The sequence below is a fragment of the Ictidomys tridecemlineatus genome, chromosome 11 (assembly GCF_052094955.1).
Source record: "Ictidomys tridecemlineatus isolate mIctTri1 chromosome 11, mIctTri1.hap1, whole genome shotgun sequence".
NCBI lineage: Eukaryota > Metazoa > Chordata > Mammalia > Rodentia > Sciuridae > Ictidomys > Ictidomys tridecemlineatus.
In genome coordinates this window covers 108,715,740-108,735,999 of record NC_135487.1, presented here as the reverse complement: position 1 = coordinate 108,735,999, position 20,260 = coordinate 108,715,740, and the positions used below count along the sequence as shown (strand labels likewise).

At 43.2% G+C, this 20,260-nt stretch overlaps 1 protein-coding gene and 1 long non-coding RNA gene across 10 annotated transcripts in view; one reads left to right on the top strand and one right to left on the bottom strand.

Moving 5' to 3' along the window:
- Positions 1 to 20,260, bottom strand: part of Mab21l3 (mab-21 like 3) — a 92,992-nt gene that overhangs the window by 44,317 nt on the left and 28,415 nt on the right. For 7 of the 9 annotated variants that reach the window (XM_078027080.1, XM_078027081.1, XM_078027078.1 and 4 more), the window contains exons 1-4: positions 15,968 to 20,098; positions 14,816 to 15,061; positions 5,784 to 5,924; positions 2,256 to 2,547 (exon numbers count right to left, since the gene is read on the bottom strand). In XM_078027080.1, coding sequence (XP_077883206.1) covers positions 2,256 to 2,547; positions 5,784 to 5,924; positions 14,816 to 15,061 — 679 coding nt within the window. In that variant the 5' untranslated portion in view covers positions 15,968 to 20,098. The other 2 variants (XM_078027074.1, XM_078027075.1) reach the window with 2 other exon arrangements.
- LOC144368275 (uncharacterized) lies at positions 10,456 to 15,040 on the top strand. Its single transcript, XR_013428076.1, has 2 exons — positions 10,456 to 13,848; positions 14,215 to 15,040. It is a non-coding gene; the product is annotated as an uncharacterized LOC144368275 (long non-coding RNA).

Genomic DNA, 20,260 nt, shown 5'->3' with positions numbered 1-20,260 from the left:
AAAAGGTGAGCCAACATGGAGGCAGTCTGCCAGGCCCACACCCTGCTTCCAGCTTACTTGGTATGTGGCCTTCAGCTAGCTACTTAATCTCTCAAGTCTCCGTTTTCTCATCTGTAGAATAGGTACGAAAGAGAATTTTTACTCTCAAGGGTTGTTAAGGGGATTAAATAACCCATGAAAGCATCTTCTATATAGTAAAAATCATTGAGACATAAGCTGGGGAAATATTCAGAGCAATTCTGTTTAGATAAGTAAACCTTACCTGCAAATGTATCCTTTTCTGTCTAGACAAATGGAACTGCACAGGGCTCAGCAGTGTGGTTCTTCATTTCTTCACCCTGCACCTGCATTTTTTATACTATCTGCCTGTGTGGGTCTCATTCCTCAAAAGGCTGCGCGTGGAGGTCCATGAGGCAGAGGTAGCAGAATGTACTTGGCCAATTCTCCTTTGTTAGTCATATTTCTAGCTATTATTATAAAGCCTCCGGTAGGGAATATCTTTGTGCCTATTTCTTCCTGTATTTGGAGAAACATATTTCTAGAACTAGAACTGCTGAATTGCCAATTAGGTTCATTATTATTATTATTATTTAATGGAAACATTTGACCCTTGAGTTTCTGAGTCTGGTGGCCATCATACTAAGTGAAATAAGCCAGACTCAGAAAGGCAGGGGTTGAATGTTTTCTCCCATATGTGGAGACCAGAAACAATTGGGAAATTAAAAATGGAGGGGGGATCATGAAAATAGAAGGGAGAACAGTAGAGGAAGGGGACTGAGGGGGAGGGAGAAAGAGAAAAGGGGAGGAAGGTCGATGAAACTGACCAAACTATGCCATGTGCACTCTATCCCCACGACTTCCACTTTTATGTGTAACTATAATGGATCAATTAAAAAATAAATGAACAGAAGGAAGACCATACAGTAGAGGAAGGGGCATCAGTGGGACAGAGGAGGAGAGGGAAGTGGGGTACTACTGGGGATTGAAATGGAGCTAATTATATGCATTTGTGAATATGTTGAAATTTTAAAAAAAAGATTTGGGAGGTGGCATACAATGCTTTTATGTAAAAATATTCATGAAAATTTAATAGGCTGTATTCATTTGCCAATATAAAATAAACTTGTTAAAAAATAAAAATTAAAAAAATGGACAAATTGCCTTTTAAAAAGAAAGCACCAAGGCACTTCCAACTTTAATCTATGAATATGCCCCGTTGACCATGCCCACCCAATGCTGACCACTTCTCATCTCTGTCAATCTGTTCCGGATTTGAAGGCACATTTCTTGAAATACACATTAAATGGAACAATTTTTTTTTCTTGTTTTTACCATTCATTTGTAGACTGTTTATATTCTTTTTCTTTTTTTTTTTTTGTCATTTACTTATTCTTTGGGCTTTTATTTCAATCAGACAGCTTTTTTTTTTCTTATTGGTTTACAAAGACTCATAATTAAGGAGATTAGCAAATCCTTTTTCTAGCTTGAAATTCACCCTTGTGCTTTGCATGAACAAAGAGTGTGTTTCAATGGAAAATTACTCAGCCATAAAGAAGAATGAAAGTATGGCCCTTGCTGGTAAATGACAGAACTGGAGACTATCATGCTGAGTGAAATAAGCCAATCCTCCAAAAACCAAAGGCAGAATGTTCTCTCTGATATGTAGAAGTTCAATGGATTAGACAAAGGGCAACGAAGGGAAGGGAAGGTGGATTGGAAAGGAAAGACAGTAGAATGAGTCGGGCATGTTCACATGCGAATGCATGACCAGCGAAACGCCACGTCATGCACAACCACAAGAATGGGATCCTAATCAGAATAAGTGACACTCCATGTATGTGCAATCTATCAAAATACATTCTACTGTTAGGTCTAAAAAGAACAAATTTAAAAAATTTTTAAAAACAGTGTCTGTGTGCACGCGTGTGTACATCCATCTACATGGGCCACATCATACAACAGCTTAAGGTATTGGAGCTGTCAGACTGAATCCGTTCTGATGGCTTCAAGATTCTGTGCTTTGGTCCAAGGATGCCAGGACAGGTAATCTGCTGAAACCCACGGGAGTGTCGTCTGTACAAATTCCACTCTTCTGTGTGTCACAACCAAAAAAAAAAGAGCTCCTCCATGCTCTGGAGACTCCACTGGTGTAAAGAACACACGATTACCATCTCAGGTATCACCCGAGCGGAGGCTTTTAGAGATAAAGGGAGAAAGCCACCATTTCCCTGGGACCTTTTCCCAGATCCGCTCACCTGAGAGGTGACAGGTCCTAATCGCGTTTTCCACCAGCTTCCGGAACACCAGGAGGACCTTGGCGGGCACAATGTCCCCCTCGATGTTCACGTCTGCCTCATGCCACTGCCACAGGCTCTTCATGAACTGCTCCACCTCCAGCCACTGCTGCAGGCCCTCGGGGTCCCTCAGGGGACAGGGGATCCGGGTGCCCTGAAGGGTGTAGTACCGCCAGCGCCGCTCCCTGGCCTCCCGGTACCCGGCCAGACCTTTCACTGGGACTGTGACCAGGAACTGGCTGGGGGCCAAAACCTGGGGTCAGGAAAGTTGAGAAGACGAGGGTGAGTTCACAGGCGGAGGAGGTAACAAGTCCTTGGAGAGCTGACCCGCCAAGCCAGGCAGCTCAGTCAGCCACTCAGCCCACGGCCACGAGACCAGGCGGGCAGAAAACCAGGCCCGGGCAATGCGAGGGGCTTACGTCTGTGTTTTCCCACGAAGCCACTGTGAGGCTGCGGCTCATCAGTTAACTCACTGCACATGAATCCACAAGTGAAAACCCCTAGAACTCTGGAGGGGACCTAAATATAGGAGAAGGAAAAGGAGAGGAAGAAACTAGTATTCCCTGAGTTGCACACATGTGAACCACAGCAATTCTCATACATTCGGCCCTTTGATCTTTTCAGACACTCACTGAGGTGGACTTGGCTGCCATTTCCCAGATGAGGGACCTAAGATTCAGAGGGGCTTAGAAATCTCCCTAGAGACACACAGCCAGGAAGCAGGAAGAGCCAGAGTTTGAGTTTAGGTCTTTTATTTTCAGTACTGGGGATTAAACCCAGAGCTTCGTGCATGCTAGGCAAGTGCCCTTCTATTGAGCTACATTCCCAACCCTTTTAATTTTTTATTTTGAGACAGTTTTGGTAGATTGACCAGGCTCTCCTCCAATTTACAATCCTGCTGTCTCAACCTTCTGGGTAATAGCATTACTGGCATGTGCCACCATGCCCGGCTAAGTTTAGAGCTTTCCAGAGCTCACTCAATGATCATTTTCTTACCCTGGGCTAGTTTTCATTCAAGAATGAATGACGTGGCCAGGTGCAGTGGCATGTACCTGTAATCCCAGAGATTCTGGAGGCTGAGGCAAGAGGATTACAAATCTGAGGCCAGATTCAGCAAATTAGTAAGGGCTTCAGCAACTTAACGAGACCCGGTCTCAAAAATTTTAAAGGGCTGGGGATGTAGCTCATGGTAAAGTAACCCTGGGTTCAATCCCCAGTACCAAAACAACAATAATAACAACAGAAGAAAAAAAAACAGACAAAAAATAATGAATGAATGATCTGGAATGGGTGAAAGGTCTGATATGAATAATGAATACAGGGTGGGAAGGGATGGAAAAGGAGGTGGCAGGATTTTGCAAAATGGAACCCTTTCTTGTTGCCTGTACTGAGGATCCATGCCCAGTATTAATGAGTAACCCTTACCAAATCAAAGGTGAAATGAAAGACTATTTGTGTAGACAATGTGAGCTATTGAGATGATTCTAAGTTTAATGGGGAAAAGCAAGCAATCAGGTTCCACCCACTGCTATTCTCCAGAAACCAGCTCAGCAGTGGTCAGCAAGAAAATTGGCCAATAGTCCAAAGGATAGAATAAGCTAGTCAAGAGTGCAGAACTGCCAAAGGCAACTTGAACTTTGGTCATATTGCACGGCAGCCCACTCCACACCACACCTTCCCTGTAGGTCAGCTACCTCCTCTTCATGGAAAGTTCTGACAATAGAATGTGGTGAACTCTTGCCCAGGGCCTGGCCTTTTCAGGAGGGAACAGCAAAAATCAGCTTCTGCCTCATTCTCAGAGAACAACGGATTGAAGTTTTGGATGATGGGTGCACATGACTTATGGTATCCATAGAAAGGGGGCTAGACGAAAAATCTAACCCATGGAATTAAAATGTTGTTCTAATGCACCTGCATGTCAATTCAAGAACACAACTACCAGGCTGGGGATGTGGCTCAAGCAGTAGCGCGCTTGCCTGGTATGCATGCGGCCTGGGTTCGATCCTCAGCACCACATACAAACAAAGATGTTGTGTCCGCCAAGAACTGAAAAATAATAAATATTAAAAAATTCTCTCTCTCTTTCTCTCTCTCCTCTCTCACTCTCTCTTTAAAAAAAAAAAAAAAGAACACAACTACCATGTTGCTGGTCACAAAAATAGTGCATATCAATACTGTCGAATTCAGTCCGTGATAAACTAAAAGCAATTTTATATCCTACATGTAACTACTTTCAAAATTGAATACGCAAGACACAAAGTATATACGCCCAAGGTATATTTTGAACTATGAATTCTTAACGGGAGCACAGAAGGAAACTTTCTCCGTGTAGTTCTAGGAAAAGTGATGCAGTATATCTATCGAATCCTACTCACTGGTCTGTATTTGTCCAACTTAGGTTGGCCTGGGGAGGTCAAGGTGGGCCGGTGGGTTCTGAGATGCCAGGAATCTAATCTAGTTTTACAATTTTCATCCTGGAATACATTTCCTGAGATCTGACTCTGTCTCAAAATCGACAAGTCCCAGAGTCTTGTGGGTGGTCTTTGTGTCCCTTGAGCTAGATTAGGTCAGCAGGGGTGTGTTGTTCAGGTAGACATCCTATCACTGATGCCCTCATTCATTCAACGTAGGTTGAGTGTCTACCCTGTGCCACCCACACCAGGCTGGCTGCAGGAAGGAAGCCACCGGTAAACAGGATCCCCTCCATTAAGGAGCCTGCGGGCTGGTATGAGAAACAGGATGTGAGTTCATCCCCATTAAGTATAAGATGAAAGAGGCTCTTAAGTGGCATCAGAAACACTGCGATAAAGAACGACGAGGATTCAGAATGATGCGGAACCTCACTTCTCTCATGTTTTAAATGGGAATAACCACACTGTCTTTCCCACAGGCTAACAGGCTGCAGTGAGATCATTGCTGTCCAACAGCTCTGCCCACGGGACAGTGTTGCCCAAACGCTCGTTGTCATGCATGAGTCCTGGTGGCTTATACTCCGTGGGATTCCTTAGCACACAGAGGGACTCTGAGTCCACTCCTGCAGTCCCTTTTCTACCCTCTTCCTTCCTCCACCTGCAACCCAGAGATGATCATTTTCAATCATTTTCCTATCGATGCCCTCAGTTCCCTCAACCCAGTCCCCCATCTATAAGTGGGTGCTTCACTAAGAATGTGTGCCTAATGAGCTTTCATCATCACAGTGGAGCAAGCTTTAGAATCAGAAGCCTTGGTAGGAGCTCTGGTTTTAGAGCCAAATATGACTTGGTCAAGTCATCTGGCTTCTCCAAGCCCGGTTTGGATTGTCCAGGAACGTGGGACTCCAACGAGATAACACCCATGAAAGGTGGTTGTAGAGGGTAAGTACTAAGAGTACCCGGGAGACATGAAGTATTACTGGTGCTCTCAGTGGGGTGAGCACCTGCTGCATAGAGAGTTCCACCCCCAAGAGCTCTGGTCTGTTAGTGGCCCTTAGAGACCAGTGGCATTGCTTACCTTAATGTTCCCATTGTATATGTCAGAGTAAGGCACAGCTTGGAATCGGATGTCCTGGTGGCTGATTTCTGTGGTCAGACAATGGATGACTCTCTGCACCTCCTCCACAGCCTGGGAAACCTGCTGGCGTCTCAAGTCCACCTGGTGGGAAGGCATTGGCAAGGAGGTTATTTCTTGTGTGGGACCCAAGGTGCTGGCATCAGAAAGTGTTGAGACAAAGGCCCAGTGGTGTGTGACCTACGATGTTCAGGGCAAAAATCCTGCCTTGCCAAGACTGCTGGGGAGATGAACTTAGGTCTACTCTGACTTGATGACACTTGCCAGTGCCTCTATGTTTTCTTCTAAAATAGGCACATTCATGCAATATCTATTCCAGAACCTACTATGTGGCAGGTGCCCAGGGGCTTGCTAGGGACACAATGTGATAAAGACAAACAGCATAGAGATACTTGCCCTTTAGTTGAAAACACATACAGGGTATGTTTGAATGTGTGTGTGTGTGTGTGTGTGTGTTGTATGCATGCGCATGTGTGTTATGTAACACCAGGTATAAGTGTTACAAAGAAAAAATAAATTAGGGTATACGATTAGCAAGTAAAGGGGCTGCTAATTTAGATAGGGTGGCTAGGGAAGGCTTCCTTGAAGAGGTGACATTTGAGTGGGTCATGAAGGCAACTTGAGAAAGCAGATTCCAAGGCCCCTAAAGTAGGAGCAAGCTTGGTCATGCTGGAGGGCCTGCAGGGGGTGCCACTGGGATTGGAGCCAGGGAAAGGAAGAGGAAAGTGATGGGAGATGAATTTGGAAAAGATTGTGGGGACCAGATCATCACAAAAAAAGGTTCTGTGAGCCATGGTGAGACCAGAATGGAATAATAAGTCTTTTCTCCAGGTTGGTAAATATTCAACAGTTTAATGTGTGTAAACACACAGCAGATTGCTTCCTGCTTAAGTCACCCAGTGAATGAAGCCTCGCTTCGCGTCTCTATGCACCCCCTCCTTCTGCCACTAGACCGTTAAGAAGAACATTCATTTATGGCCCCTCTGACTCTGCACAGTGAGTCACCAAGAACTGGAAAATTCTCACAGAAAACTGAACACCAACAAGATAACTAATATTTAGGGAAATAGACATTTGTGGGAAACACAAAGGAAATTTTAGAGAACTAAATCAGAATCGGAAGCCTTGGTAGGAGCTCTGGTTGTAGAGTCAAATATGACTTGGTCAAGTCATATTTAAAAATCCACATGAAGGAAGAAGTGGAAAGAGTTTGCATGTTTCTTCTGATGGTGTGTGTGTGTGTGTGTGTGAGTGTGTGAGTGTGTGAGTGTGTGTGTATGTGTGAGTGTGTGAGTGTGTGTGTGTGTGTGTGTGTGTGTGCGTGTGTGTGTTGGGGGAGGTTCTTCATTTGTCAAGGAGGCACCTGTGGGCTGGTGAGTCTCCTTTAGCCAGGGACTGATTTAATATATTGAGACACAATAGCCATCTATGAATCTTTATAGTCCTTCTGAATTTGGAATATTGGCTATTTCTAAATATTCTAGAGTAGTTTTGAGACACCCATAAGTGGTTTAAAATGTTCAGAAAAAAAAAATCACCCAAATATTTCTGTTTACTAAGCTAAGTCGCTACCCAGCTCAGATATCTAAATCGTATGCCTCCCACTGACCAAGAAGCCATTCCACACCCACAAGGAATACAAATAGGAGAATACATCTGTTTGCACATGTCGTATATGCTATATAAATTCAGTTCATCAATAAATGTTTATTTAGCACCTGCTATGTGCGAGGCACTGCTACGTGCCAGGTCACAGCAGTGACTAAGGTAGTCGTAACTAAACGCTTACCATAGGGGGAAAGTCAGACATAAGCACAGGATACAAGTGGAGGGGGTGCCATGATGGAGATGAGTAGGTGCCACTGAGTACAACAGAGACAGGTGACCTAATCAGCAGGTGAGACCAGTTTTATATGCACATAAGCCCAGAGAGAATTAACTTTGAAAAACAAGCTAATCCCTTCCAGATGCTAATACCTTGTAAACAAGGCCCCTGATCTTATTATCTCATGGTGCTTATAATCTCATTGGAAATATATCATAGACCTGAAATGGTCTCTTCATAATCCATGTGTCTTGACTGACCTTGAATATGGCAATCATGATTATACTAGCTTCTAACATCACCCTTTCACCACCAGCAGTCACTCCCCAGCTCTGTACCTTTAAGGTCCACCCCACTATATTCATCATGGAGAATGGACCAAAGGTAGTTTCCTTGAACATTTGTAAACTGCATCTTCCAGCTTATGAAAGTGGAAAAGAGAATGTGATTTGGGGAAGGCAGGTTATTGGCTACGTCATAATTAAAAACGGATGCTTTCAGAAGATTTTGATGGAGGTTGCTATCTGGTGGAAGACTTTCCCTACACATTGCGATTCAACTCCATTTGAGCTGAACACCCACTTCCTGCTGGGCTCGTGTTGCATGTCAAGAGATTTACAGATGTGCTATCCAAGCAAGACAAACGAACTGGAATTTAAAATCACAGAAATCTTGTACCAGGAGAGGTTCATGCTGTCTGCTGTGGAAACCCACAATAGACATGAGAGAAGAGGTAAGAACATGTAAGGTGAGAAGTTTGACTACAGGAGCAAAAGAATTGAATTTCAACAAAAGGAGCACCAGCAAGTTTTCCAAAATGACGTGCATGTTTAAATAAATGTTGAGAGAAAAGCCTCAGGAGAGAAGGAAGAGGTAAGTATTGAGCAAGACCATCGATTGAGGATTTCCCAGAAGGAAGAAGTCATGCAAATCCAGAAAGCTGCATGAGGAATTCACCTTTGTGCATCAGAAGGAAAAAAAGAAGAAAGTGTGCAGTTACAGGAAAATGCACAGGGGATGGTGAAATCAGAGAAATGTCCAGCCTGATGTCTATATTCTTTACAGATTAGGAGACAAGATGATGTGTTGAAGTGAGGTGGGGGGGGTGGCCGTTCATGTGATAGACTGTTGGAATAGGTCTCTAAGGAATGAGATGATATTTAGGTACATGTGACAGCCAGGCAGCAGGAAGGCTCACTGTGGCCAGATCCATGACTGTGTGAGATACAAATGGGCTCGAGATATTCCCTAGCACCTCTCAGCCATCCAAGTATGAGCTCAAGAGCTAAGACTGGAGTTTATTGGGCAAGAGCCGGGGAGGAACAAAGGCAAGGTAGGGCTTCAGCAGGGGCTACATTCTCCAGCCTGAATAGGGCATGGGTAAAGGCACGTTGGTCAATTTGGGTTCAGAGACTAGAAGTCTGATTGGGGTATAATGGGAATAAACAATGTAAGGTAATTATCAGTGACACAAGACAAAAATAATACGAGATATTCTAACTAGATAGAACATCACAATTGAAGGGGCTGGGAAATAGTATTTTCTAATTGTTAACTTCTCAGGATGTGTGGAAGACTCATGTCAGCTTCCCAATCCTCTAAGTCAACTACCGTGATTCTACAGAACTTGAACGTAAATAGCACAACTGTGACGGTGCGTATGTGTTCCTGAGTGAATAAATTAAGCAGTTAAGGAGTCATCACTATACTGACACTATCAAATCACTTTTATTTGATAAAAACTTAAATAAGTGTGCACATAACACATTTGCTGAGTAACCTATCGGAAGAAAGTTCATTGCAAATCTCTGGTACCAACTGTGCCCTCATTTGATGCTGGAATTTTTTTTTTTACTGGGCAGGACAAGATCATACACATCCTGAAAGACACCTATAATTTCTCACTCATTATACAGGATGATCAGCGTGATTAGCTCATCCTTACAATCTGTTTTGATTTCCAAAGGGTAAAAGTCAGAATAAGGGATTTTTTTTTTCCTTTGCAATTTAAAACCACAAATTCTGGTTTGGGTTTTCTTCTACCACCTGTGATGCAGTTTAGACTCATGATCTTAGAATGCAAAAGACCTCAGAAATCATCTTATCTGATGTCACTTAACCGAGGGTCCAACCAATGGCTGACTCTCCTAATATTACCAATGGCTGACTCTCCTAATATTACACCGGCTGTCAGAAGTAGAACTAGAGCAAATGCCCAGGTACACCAACTCCTCTTCCCACCAGTCTCTGTCACATCCTCTTACATTCCTGAACCAAAAAAAATGTCATCAGTTTGGAGTGAAATTCATGAAATAATGAGCCCAGAATTTCCATTTGTTTAGGTGTCACTGACTGTCACCCCACAAGGACACTAGGCTAATGCAGAGGGGCTGGACAGCGATGTCAGGTAATAGACCACAGCTGGGATGGAGACACAGTCCAACAAGTCTGTCCCCACAGAGCACAAGCCACAGAGCTGAATGACAGACACTTTCCCACTAAGTGATGAACAGTCCCATTCCTCCATGTATCTCTGGTCCCACTTCCTGATACAGTTTCTACTCTTTTTCCTTTTTTATTTTCTTTTGAGCTGGAGATTGAACCAAGGGGCACTCTACCACTGAGCTAAACCTTCAGTCCTTTTTTTTTTTTCTTTACAATTTTTATTTTTAAATTTTGAAAGTCTTTTTTTTTAATTTGTGATTAGAGAATGTTAGATATTTATTGAAAACACATTCTTTACAATTTTTTGAGAAAGGGTTTTTCTAAGTGGCTGAGGCTGTCCTCAAAACCTCCTGCCTCAGCCTCCCAAGTCACTGAGATTACAGGTGTGCGCCACCATGCCCAGCTCGGGCTAAAAGTTCTTACTTCTACAAGATCACTGAGCTCAGTAACCCTAGAAGTGCTTGGTGCTAGGGGTTCCCAGGCTCAGTCCCACGTACCTCTTGTTACTCCTAACCTGGAATCCCCAGACTATTTCTGTCCACTTTTCCTGACCACTGCCCAGAGAGCAAGAAGATTCCATTTGATGGTGTGAAAAAGCAGAGTGGGACCCGAGGCAGCTTACAGAGCACGATTTTGGTAAAAGAAGGATGTTCTACCATAAGTGGAGACCCCTCCAAGCCTGGTCCCACACTCCCTTCATGGCCTCTCAAACTTCAGGAAGCATTGAAGACATGAGTTGCAGTTTTGAGGCAGCCTTATCACCAAATTTATTTCAGGGAAAATAAAACTAAAGTAAATGTATGGAGAAAATAGGATCATTTAAGCAAAGGTGCTTAAAAAGCATATCCAATCCAAACTTGACCTCAGGAGCCTGTTCCAGTTTCATTCTCCTCTTCTGCTGATTAAATCAATGAATAAAAGGTGTGTTTTCCTTTTGAAAAGACTGCATTGGCAGAAATGAATTGTATTAAACTAATCAGGTACATGATGCAAGATGTTCTTAGATCACCTGTGCCAGTCCTTCTGCTGCACTGACCCCAGCACAGTCCGGCTGTGATGCCATCCTCTCTCCAAGCAAGCCTAGGTGTCTACACATATGTACACATCCCCTCCTGGGCTAGCCTGCCCTCTTCCTCGCCAACCGCAGTCTCTGGCCTACTGTTGTCCCACAAGTCATTTGCTATTAATAGCTCAAGTTCATGAACAATTTACTGTTTCAAATATAAATCATTGGGAATTCAAGATTGTCCCCTATCATAACACCACTCTGACTCATTCCCATTGCAACACCCTTCCTGGAGGGAAGGGGAAGGCCGAGGCTAAGCAGCATGCCAGGAATACCCCAAGGACCTAGTCACACCCAGGGCAGGTGGTCTCTGTGAGCATCATCCAGGATGAGTGCACGGAGGGAAAACAGGGGAGAACTTCCTTCCAGTAAAGAGGAAGTCAAACCTTTAGTTCTGGAATAGCCTTAAACCCAATTATTGGTTCAGAGATGAAAAAAAAACAAAACAAAACAAACAAAAAAAAAACCCAGGCCTCTTTTCTGTTTTCCAAGAGCTAATTGTTCAAGGGATAGAGACCAATTCAGGGATAGAAACAGAGGAGACACCATAACCCTATCTTTTCAGACTAATTCTTCTAAGAGCTGAATGCTTGGGCCACACAGGGTCTTTACGATTCCTAAAGGTAGCAGGAGTTCTACAGCAGCTGCACTATAGAACTGGGATCGTCGAACCCTTCCTGGGCGCAGGGTGGTTGAAAAGAGTAGCCTCATTTGAGCCTCCAAATAATTCTTTACTGTAGATATCAGGGTGGTTCCCATTGGAAAGATGAGAGACAGAAGATCAGAAAACTTAAGAAATTGGTCCAGGGGCCCAGAGTTAGTAAGTTACAGAACAGGGATTCATACCCAGGCAGTATCATTCTGAAGTCCATATCTGTAACCATGGCCCTGTTGTGTCACCCAAAAGAAAAGGTAACTGAGAGTGAAAACCACCGCAAATATATGAATGGGGTTCCCTTCTCCTAGAAGATCTCTCCTGTACTTCCCCATTTATTTAACCCCACCACCACCCACCCTCCAAGCCTTTGTTTCTGTTCCCTTTCTCTGAACACACTTCTCCTGTTGGAGTGAATAGCCTTCCATTCTCGGATGCCCTGCTAAGTTCTCCACTGCAGCCCTGGCATCTGCCACGTGTTGATGAAGGGTTTGCCTGTCTACACAAACAGCTTCCTCCTTTCTCCTTTGGAGATATGAGCAAAATCTGCAAGCCGGACACGCCCATCCTTAAGAGAGAGATGGAGAATGTCTCTCTGAGCAGCCACATCTCAGGCCTGGCGTTCCCCTTGAACCACAGCCCTGGGTTTGGCACAAAGCAGGTGCTCACTCTGTGTCTGGGGAGATTCAGAGGGTCTGGCAGGTGAGATTTGGCCTTTGTAGTAAAGGACTGGAGTGGAGCCTCAGCACCTTCACAGTTCTAGCTTGGGACTTGAGACAGGTTATTTCATCTCCATGATACTGTTTCCTCTTCTGTAAAAATGAGGGTTATATGCACATCACATGATTGTTGATTAGAGTAAATGAGATGCTACATGTGCCTCAATCGACCAGCACCTTCTACTCTGATCTTGCCTTATATATAATGAATCCTGAAGACATTTCTGACCAAACATGTGCAAGATAACTGTGAATGTCCAAGAAAGATGTTGAAGATGCTTGTTCTTGGCCCCAGGAACTTATGAATAGCATAATGACACAATATTGAAGTCACCAACCAAAGTATTAATAGGAAAAGTGTCAGAAGTCAAAGTACAATGAATAAGCAGCATCAGTCATAATTATCATGGGAGCTCCTAGGAGGGCAAAAATTGTTGGGGCTGGGGTGTCAGGGGAATTCTTTTTGAGAAAGTGAACTCTGAGCTGAACTTAAAATAAAAATAGAGCAGTTTACTGTTAGAAGAGCTAGAAAAGAGTTACTGTTCATCATTGTTGTGTGTATGTCTGTGTCTGCTTGTGGGCACCGGGGCTCAAACCCAGGGCTTCTTGCAAACTAGGCAAGCGCTCTATCGCTGAGTTACATTCCCAGCTCAAGCTGAGTTTGAAGAGCGCATGTGAACCAGAAAGTGGAACCCAGGACCTGGGGCCTGAGACCTGCTTGGGCACAGTTCTTATGGGGCAGAAACAAGAGACTTGACCACCTACAGGGATGGAGAAAAGTCATCCATGACAGAGAGAGAGGGTAAGTGGGGACCAGTGTCAAACCCAGGAGGAATGCAGCCACTGAGAACTGGCCAGCACGTGTTCTAACAGACACTCACCTTCCACCCATGGCTTCCAGGTAAGAAATGGGGACCTGTGGTTGCCAGGTACCCTGATTTTTTTTTCCTCCCAGAGAAAATAAAAATCTGGATTTCTAGGCAAAATCTCACTATTTTGAAATGTTTATACAAATTTTGAAAAATTCAAAAACTGCTCTGCAGGCCAAACGAAACATGTGCGCAGGCTGGATTCAACATAGGGAGAGATCATTTAGAATTTCTGCTTTTAGAAATGCTGGGAAAGCAGAGGGTAGAAGTTACTTGAATGCCAGGCTAAAAAATTCAGAGGTTTTTTTTTTTTTTTTTTCTTACAGAACATAGAGGGTCCCTGAGAAGAGAACAGCTGACATCTTTTCCATTCAGAGCCCCCCAAAAAGAGGCAAAATGGAAAACCCTTTACTCCAATTTTTAATCATTGTAAGTTTTTCCTATTTATCTCTCTTAAGGGTTTTGCCTAAGAAACACACTTACTTATCACTGTGCTAATGCTTTTGGCTTTGTTTACTTGTAAAGGGACAAAACCTGAAAATTGGTCCTTACACTTTATTCAAGTATTTTAATGAAACATTAACTTTGTGCCTTAGTAGCTTTATCTGTAAAAGGATTAAATGAGGGAATATTTAAGATCCCTTCAAGTCCTAATATTTTAAGAGTTGATGACTCTATGTAGAAGAAAATTAGTCCCTCATTGGTATATGCTAAAAATGTCATGGTATTTTTTAAAACAAGCAGTTTCAGAGTTCTTAAAAAAACTTCATGCTGATTTTATTTGCTCTTTTTCAGTGACCCTATGAAAGTCTAAATATCATCACTCCCATTTTATGGCGAAAAAAGCTGAGGCTCAAGCAGATAAAGTGACTTGCTTCATGACCTTCAAAAGTATCAATGACAGAGCTGTAGTTCTCTTCTCTACTTTATACCCAACACACTCCTGGGTGCTAGAACTTTTAGAGATGGAACAGAAATATGACAAGTTCCTAAATATGCTTTCGGGGGGAAGGTTCTTTGTTTCTATCTTTCTGTTTTCTTTTTCTTTTTTTCTTTCTTTGGTGTCAGGGATTGAACTCAGGGGCACTTGACCACTGAGCTACACCCTCAACCCTATTTTGCATTTTATTTAGAGATAGGGTCTCACTGAGTTGCTTAGCGCCTTGCTTTTGCTGAGGCTGGTTTTGAACTCATGATTCTTGTGCCTCAGCATCCTGAGCCACTGGGATTACAGGTGTGGGCCATTGGGGCCTTCCCCAGCAATGTCCTTGGTGTCTGAGGAATATTTTATATACCTCTGGAAGCAGCCTGAAATTGTCTCTGGTTCAGTCTTAGTAGGGGGTGGAGATGGAGGGTGAGGAGCTAGTGCATGGGAGAGAATAGCATCTGCTCTTACCTTATTGAGGAGGCAATCTTCTACGTCTCCCCCAGAAAAGGATTTCATGGCTTCTTGGTCAACACCGAGTAGAGCAGCAACTTGTCGGGGCTTTCTGCAGTGGAGGACAACACCTGAGGGCAGTTTGCCCAGGAAGGGTAGTTTCTGGATGAAATTGCTCTGAATGCGTGTACAAGGACCAGAGATGTGGCTTTTCAACTCGTCCCTCAAGTTTTTATTTCCAAATTGCGAGAATCCGTCTGTCATCTTTGGAGGAATTAAAAAGAAAAAAAAATTTTTTTTAACGAGAGTTGATGAAATTAAATTGGAATCCCACCTAATTTTACCTGTGACTATTTCAACCTAACAGTTCTGCTGACTGCTGCTCTGACCCGGGAATAGTTTTCCCAGGTTTTCCCACCCAGATTCTTCAAAGTTCCACTCAAGACAGAAAGTCCTGTGGTTGGCCCTCTCCCTCATTTTTTATGCTTTTGTGCGGACACTGGATGCATGTTGAAGTTCAGTATCTTTCTATCTCCTTCTTCTTACCTTGTTGACAGTAAATATCCCTTGCTCTCCAATCCAGAAAATCCCGCCAGTGCATTTACCTTCTTTGCAATAAACAAATAGAAAAATCGCCAAACAAACAGCCTCATACTCATCCTTGTGCCTACAACCAAGTAACCAGGGCTTAACAGTTGACACTAGAAAAGCATGCACACGCAGAGGCACACCTACATACACAGGCACACGTACGCACACAGGCACCCAGAGAGACGCATGCTTACACACACCACCCACCCAGAGGAATGGCAGGGCAGCCATCCTTGGGCTCCCTGCTGACCTTTCAATGTAATTTCCCTCTTCCCTCTTGAAAACTGCCATTAAAATTGAAGTCTATGTAAACAGACCCCCTGAAAGTCAAGGAAACACTCACGTCTGGTTTTGCCAGTAAAATTCATGTTGGAAAAACAGCTCAGGCAGCAAGTTCCCAGTCTGACTGGCTGGGGCTAGTTTTACTATAGGGAGGAAAAATTTCACAATGGCTTGATCTCCGAACAGCTGGTAAACATCCCAGCCTACTATCAGAACATCTGAAGGACTGACAGCATGGCGAGGAGCCCGGCTCCCTACTGAGCAATACCTCTCTGGCAAGCGTCTTTCCAAACCTACCTCTGAGTGCAGCCTCTACGACACAGCAACCACGCGGACCAGAGGCTCAGTCACTGGGTTTCTGTGGCCCAACATTTGCATTTCCTCCCAGACTCTGCCCAGGTGAAAGCCACATCACAAGCTCCGGGCTGCTCTGTGCTCCACCCACCTCCCTAGTCCCAGCTTTCAGTCTGGCCTCTGCAGACGCCTTCAAGGAATCCACAGACTGATATAAAACTTAAAAAGTTCCAGTCTTTCCAATGACCCTCCATTACCTGCCTCAAAACTGCCCTCTTTTCTCTGTGTAATCATAGTCCCCTTCTTTTGACATCAAATGCTCCCAAATATTCAAGCATTTTCCCCCCTTGGCTTCTTTACAAATACAGGTTATCATGCCCAACTGTCCTATCAGTGTCTCCCAGATGGAACAAGAGACTTCCCCTCTCTCCACCTGCCCTTCAGAATTCTCTCTCTGCCTCATTTTCAACTTCAACAAAGTCTTCTCATTTCTCTCCTGTGCTCCTGTTTTTGATCTTACTTCTGCTTTCACTGGAATCATTAGCTTGGAAGTCCCTTTCTTCTGGTGGGGACTTTCCTAATGAACTCAGGCTACCCCAGGGTCAGAAGCACGCAGGTTCACCATCTCTGTACCTGTGGCTCTGCTATCTCGGTTGCTCCAGTTTCACAGCTGATCAAAATATTATGTCTGGAACCAACTCTTGCCCTAAGTCACCTGGCCAGGTGTACGATGGGAAAACAAAGAACTGGGCCACAGGAGGAGCCTTCGAGAAGCAAGGAGCAAGAAACAAGAACCATGTGCTCAGGGCAGGTAACATTTCAACAGGATGCACTTCCAGGAAACAAAGGTGTTTTATGAACACACCGCAGTGCTTTCCTCTTCAAAGGCAAAGGTTCCACAGCACAGGACCATCTCCCCCAAACAGGCTCTCTGACTGTTCCTATTAGACACATTGGTGAAGACAAAGTTTCTTGGTAGACATAGATCTCTGGCTAATTGAGTGATGAATCACCAAAAACTTTTGCTTAACAGGATGCCTAAGGCACTGTACTAGGCCACTGAGGAGGATTTAAAGCTTATTCAGATTCTCCCCCTTCTTCAGGAAATACACATTCTTGTGTTTCATGATTCACATGAAACACAAGTATTAAAATGAAAATTGGCTTTGGCTCAGTTTCTATTGTGTGGACCAACAACTTGTTTTTAAAAGTCAGTTTAACGAGGGATTCAAAGTGTTACACTGAACGCAACCCTTCAACATGTAGGGTCTTAGGAAGATCATGCATACTCTTGTTCACCTGCAAAAGGGCTGAGATTTTCACGCTAAGAACAGTATGTTTGATCCAAATCAATCATTTTATTCACTTGTTCTGAGACAGCCTCGCTATGTTTTCCAGGTTGGTCTCAAACTTTCCATCCTGGGGCCTTAGCCTCCTGGGTAACTGGGATTACAGGTTTGCACCAACATGCCCAGCTTGAGTCTTAAATATGCAAATGTGTTGAACTTCTCCAGAGTTCCAAACTCTGACTTACTCCCTGAAGGATTTCCTTTAATCCTGGAGTGACTCAACTCCAACAGCTCAGTAAAGAAGAAATAATCATAATTATCCATGCTATGAGGAAACCCACAGTAGTGAACAATTTGAGGCAGGGGCGGTGTCTATTCTGTATCCCAGTGAAACCTCAGAACCTAACACACAGTTGACCCTCAGGAAATACTACTGTAGATTTATTTGATTGCATTAAAGTGCCATGCTAATAAAAAATATTTTGAGATGCATAAAATCACTTTATACGTTATAGATTAAATTACAGCCATGGAACCATGACAGCTTAAATTCCTATCTCCTTTTATAGGAAAGCCTGATAAAACAGAACTGAGCATAAAGCTTGGCACAGGATCAGACCTTAGCAAATATTGTCTTCATAATCCATTTTATTCACTGAAGAAAAAGACTTCTTTTACTGGACGTGAATAATTCTGGTCTTACTTGGTGGGTGAGGTCTTTCAATGAGTCATTCATCACGGTTCCACCAAAAACCTGATGTTCTCTCCTCTCACACTAGAAATGACAACTGAAAGAGTTTGATCTCCATCTTTGTTTAGGTTCAGAAGTAGGGGATCCCAAATTCAAATGCTTACATGGGCCAGACCAGTCATAAAATATAAATGAGGATCAGGTAGAACAATGGAAAGGGGTGGGTTTCAAGAATCTACGCCTAAGTCGCTAGAGTTTTGTCTTTTACTTTTTTAAAACAATACTGTACTAACCACAAGATCCCACCCCCTCCTGCCTACACTGTAGATTCCTACTAAAACAGGTGAGAGAGTCCCAATGTCTTCCCTGAGACCCTGTGTGTTCTCATAGGCAGATTCTCTCTGCTTGGACACCTTCCCCTCCTCCCTTCCCTCTTCATTGGGCCAACTCCTCCAAGATGATCCTGCAAGATTTGTCTCTCTGGGGGCCTTGTCTGATGCTGGAGGCTGAGTAGGGATCTCCATATGCTGTTCCTAAGCTACCCAGCGTTAAACTTGTGCTCTAGCTCTTATCACACGACACTTTTCTGGCTTAATGGTATCTATTACTTATCTCACCACAAGCTTCTTGAAGGAAAAAAAAAATTTACATTGTTGGAACCAGTATTTGATATATAGCAGGTGCTCAAACGATGAATGAATGAATCCATGAACCAATGAATAACTAAGATGTCCTCTCTCCAATTTGTCCATTCAACAGCCCAATCCCATCCTATCTACAGGCATTTATTTTAAAAAGGAAAAATAAAAGATGAATGATGAGTAGGCTTACATTGGTTCATCTGGGAACACAATTAACACAGGTAGAAAGGGAATAGGCCAATGTCTCTTGGAAAAGCTGACGTCCACTCAGAAAGAGCAAAGCAACAGAATAAAATATGCTTGCACCTGAAGGAAGCCGCTATTTGTGGCCTAAAGCTGTCAGGCATGCTGAAAAACGGCCCAATAATTAGAACATGTCATGCAGGTCCTGGAAGCCAAAACCCCACATGTCTTTGTAAAAGTCATAGCTCCATCTGGCCATTTCAACAGAGAAGCACATTATTTCTTAGCAGCAATCATTAGCCCAATACATCCAGAAAGAGGGGTAGCCCTCCAGCATCAGCCCAAAGGAAGAAACAAATGTTTACTGAACAGCAACAGTTCCATCACTGTACAGCCTGTGATGGATGAGAAAGGATGGAAACTGTCAACTCCTATGCAGCAAAGATGACCTGGTTTCGTTACAAAAATAGTATGTAATGAATGATCCCAATTTGGGCTGCGGGGAGGGAGAATATCTAGATTTGTTTCCATCTGTCCAAGTGTCCATCCATTTATATCTTGTGCACCTCAGTTATTCTGGATTTTCCTTGTTCAATCAATTCAGGCCAGAAGGCAACCCAGGAAAAAAATTTTTAACAGAAACCAGTTGTTGTCGTAATGAAACTGCTGTTACGGCTGGACTGACACATTATTTTCAAATCAAATACTAAAAGGTGTTTCTATTTCCATAGCTTCCTGCTTGGTTGAAAAAAAAAATGTATTTTCGTCTGAAAATTTTTCCTGAAGTCAGGGTGCATTCCTCTTCCTGCTACTCTGAATCATGCAAGGCCAGTCTATTTTTAAGCTTTAACCACCAGAAGAATTGTGAGAAAAAGAGAACCATTTAAGGAAGCAGACAATTGGTTTTATTTGCTTGTTATACCTGAAGCTAACTGGCAACTCAGTTGAACTGTTCACCTCAGTTTCTGAGTTGGCTGAGTTAGGAAGGAAAGAACGGGTTAAAGGAATTAATTATTGCTGGTTCTTGGGAACAAAGGGACAGTCCCCCTTCCCAGCTCTGCCCTCTAGTCTCATGACTCATGGCAAATTTGTCCTTTTTTTCTTTTCAGTCAAAAGAGACCCAGAGTAAAGATATAGATACAGAGATCAATTGAACAAGATAGAAAAGTTCAGTAATAAGATTTACACAAATATAGCCAGTTGATTTTTTTTTTTTTTGATAAAAGTATAAACACAATTCAGTAGGAAAAGATCTTCCTTTCCACTGATGGTATTGGGACAGCTGGTCATCCATAGAAAAAGAAGTGAAATACCTCGCAACTTATATAATAAGACCAACTCAATGAAAAACGTAAAACTCTAAAGATTTTAGAAGAAATATAGGGTCAACCTTTGCAACACGGAGTTACACAGAATTCTTAGAAATGACACCAAACAGATAAGCCATAAAAGATAACACATATGAAGACACTTCTGAGAGACAGGAATATGG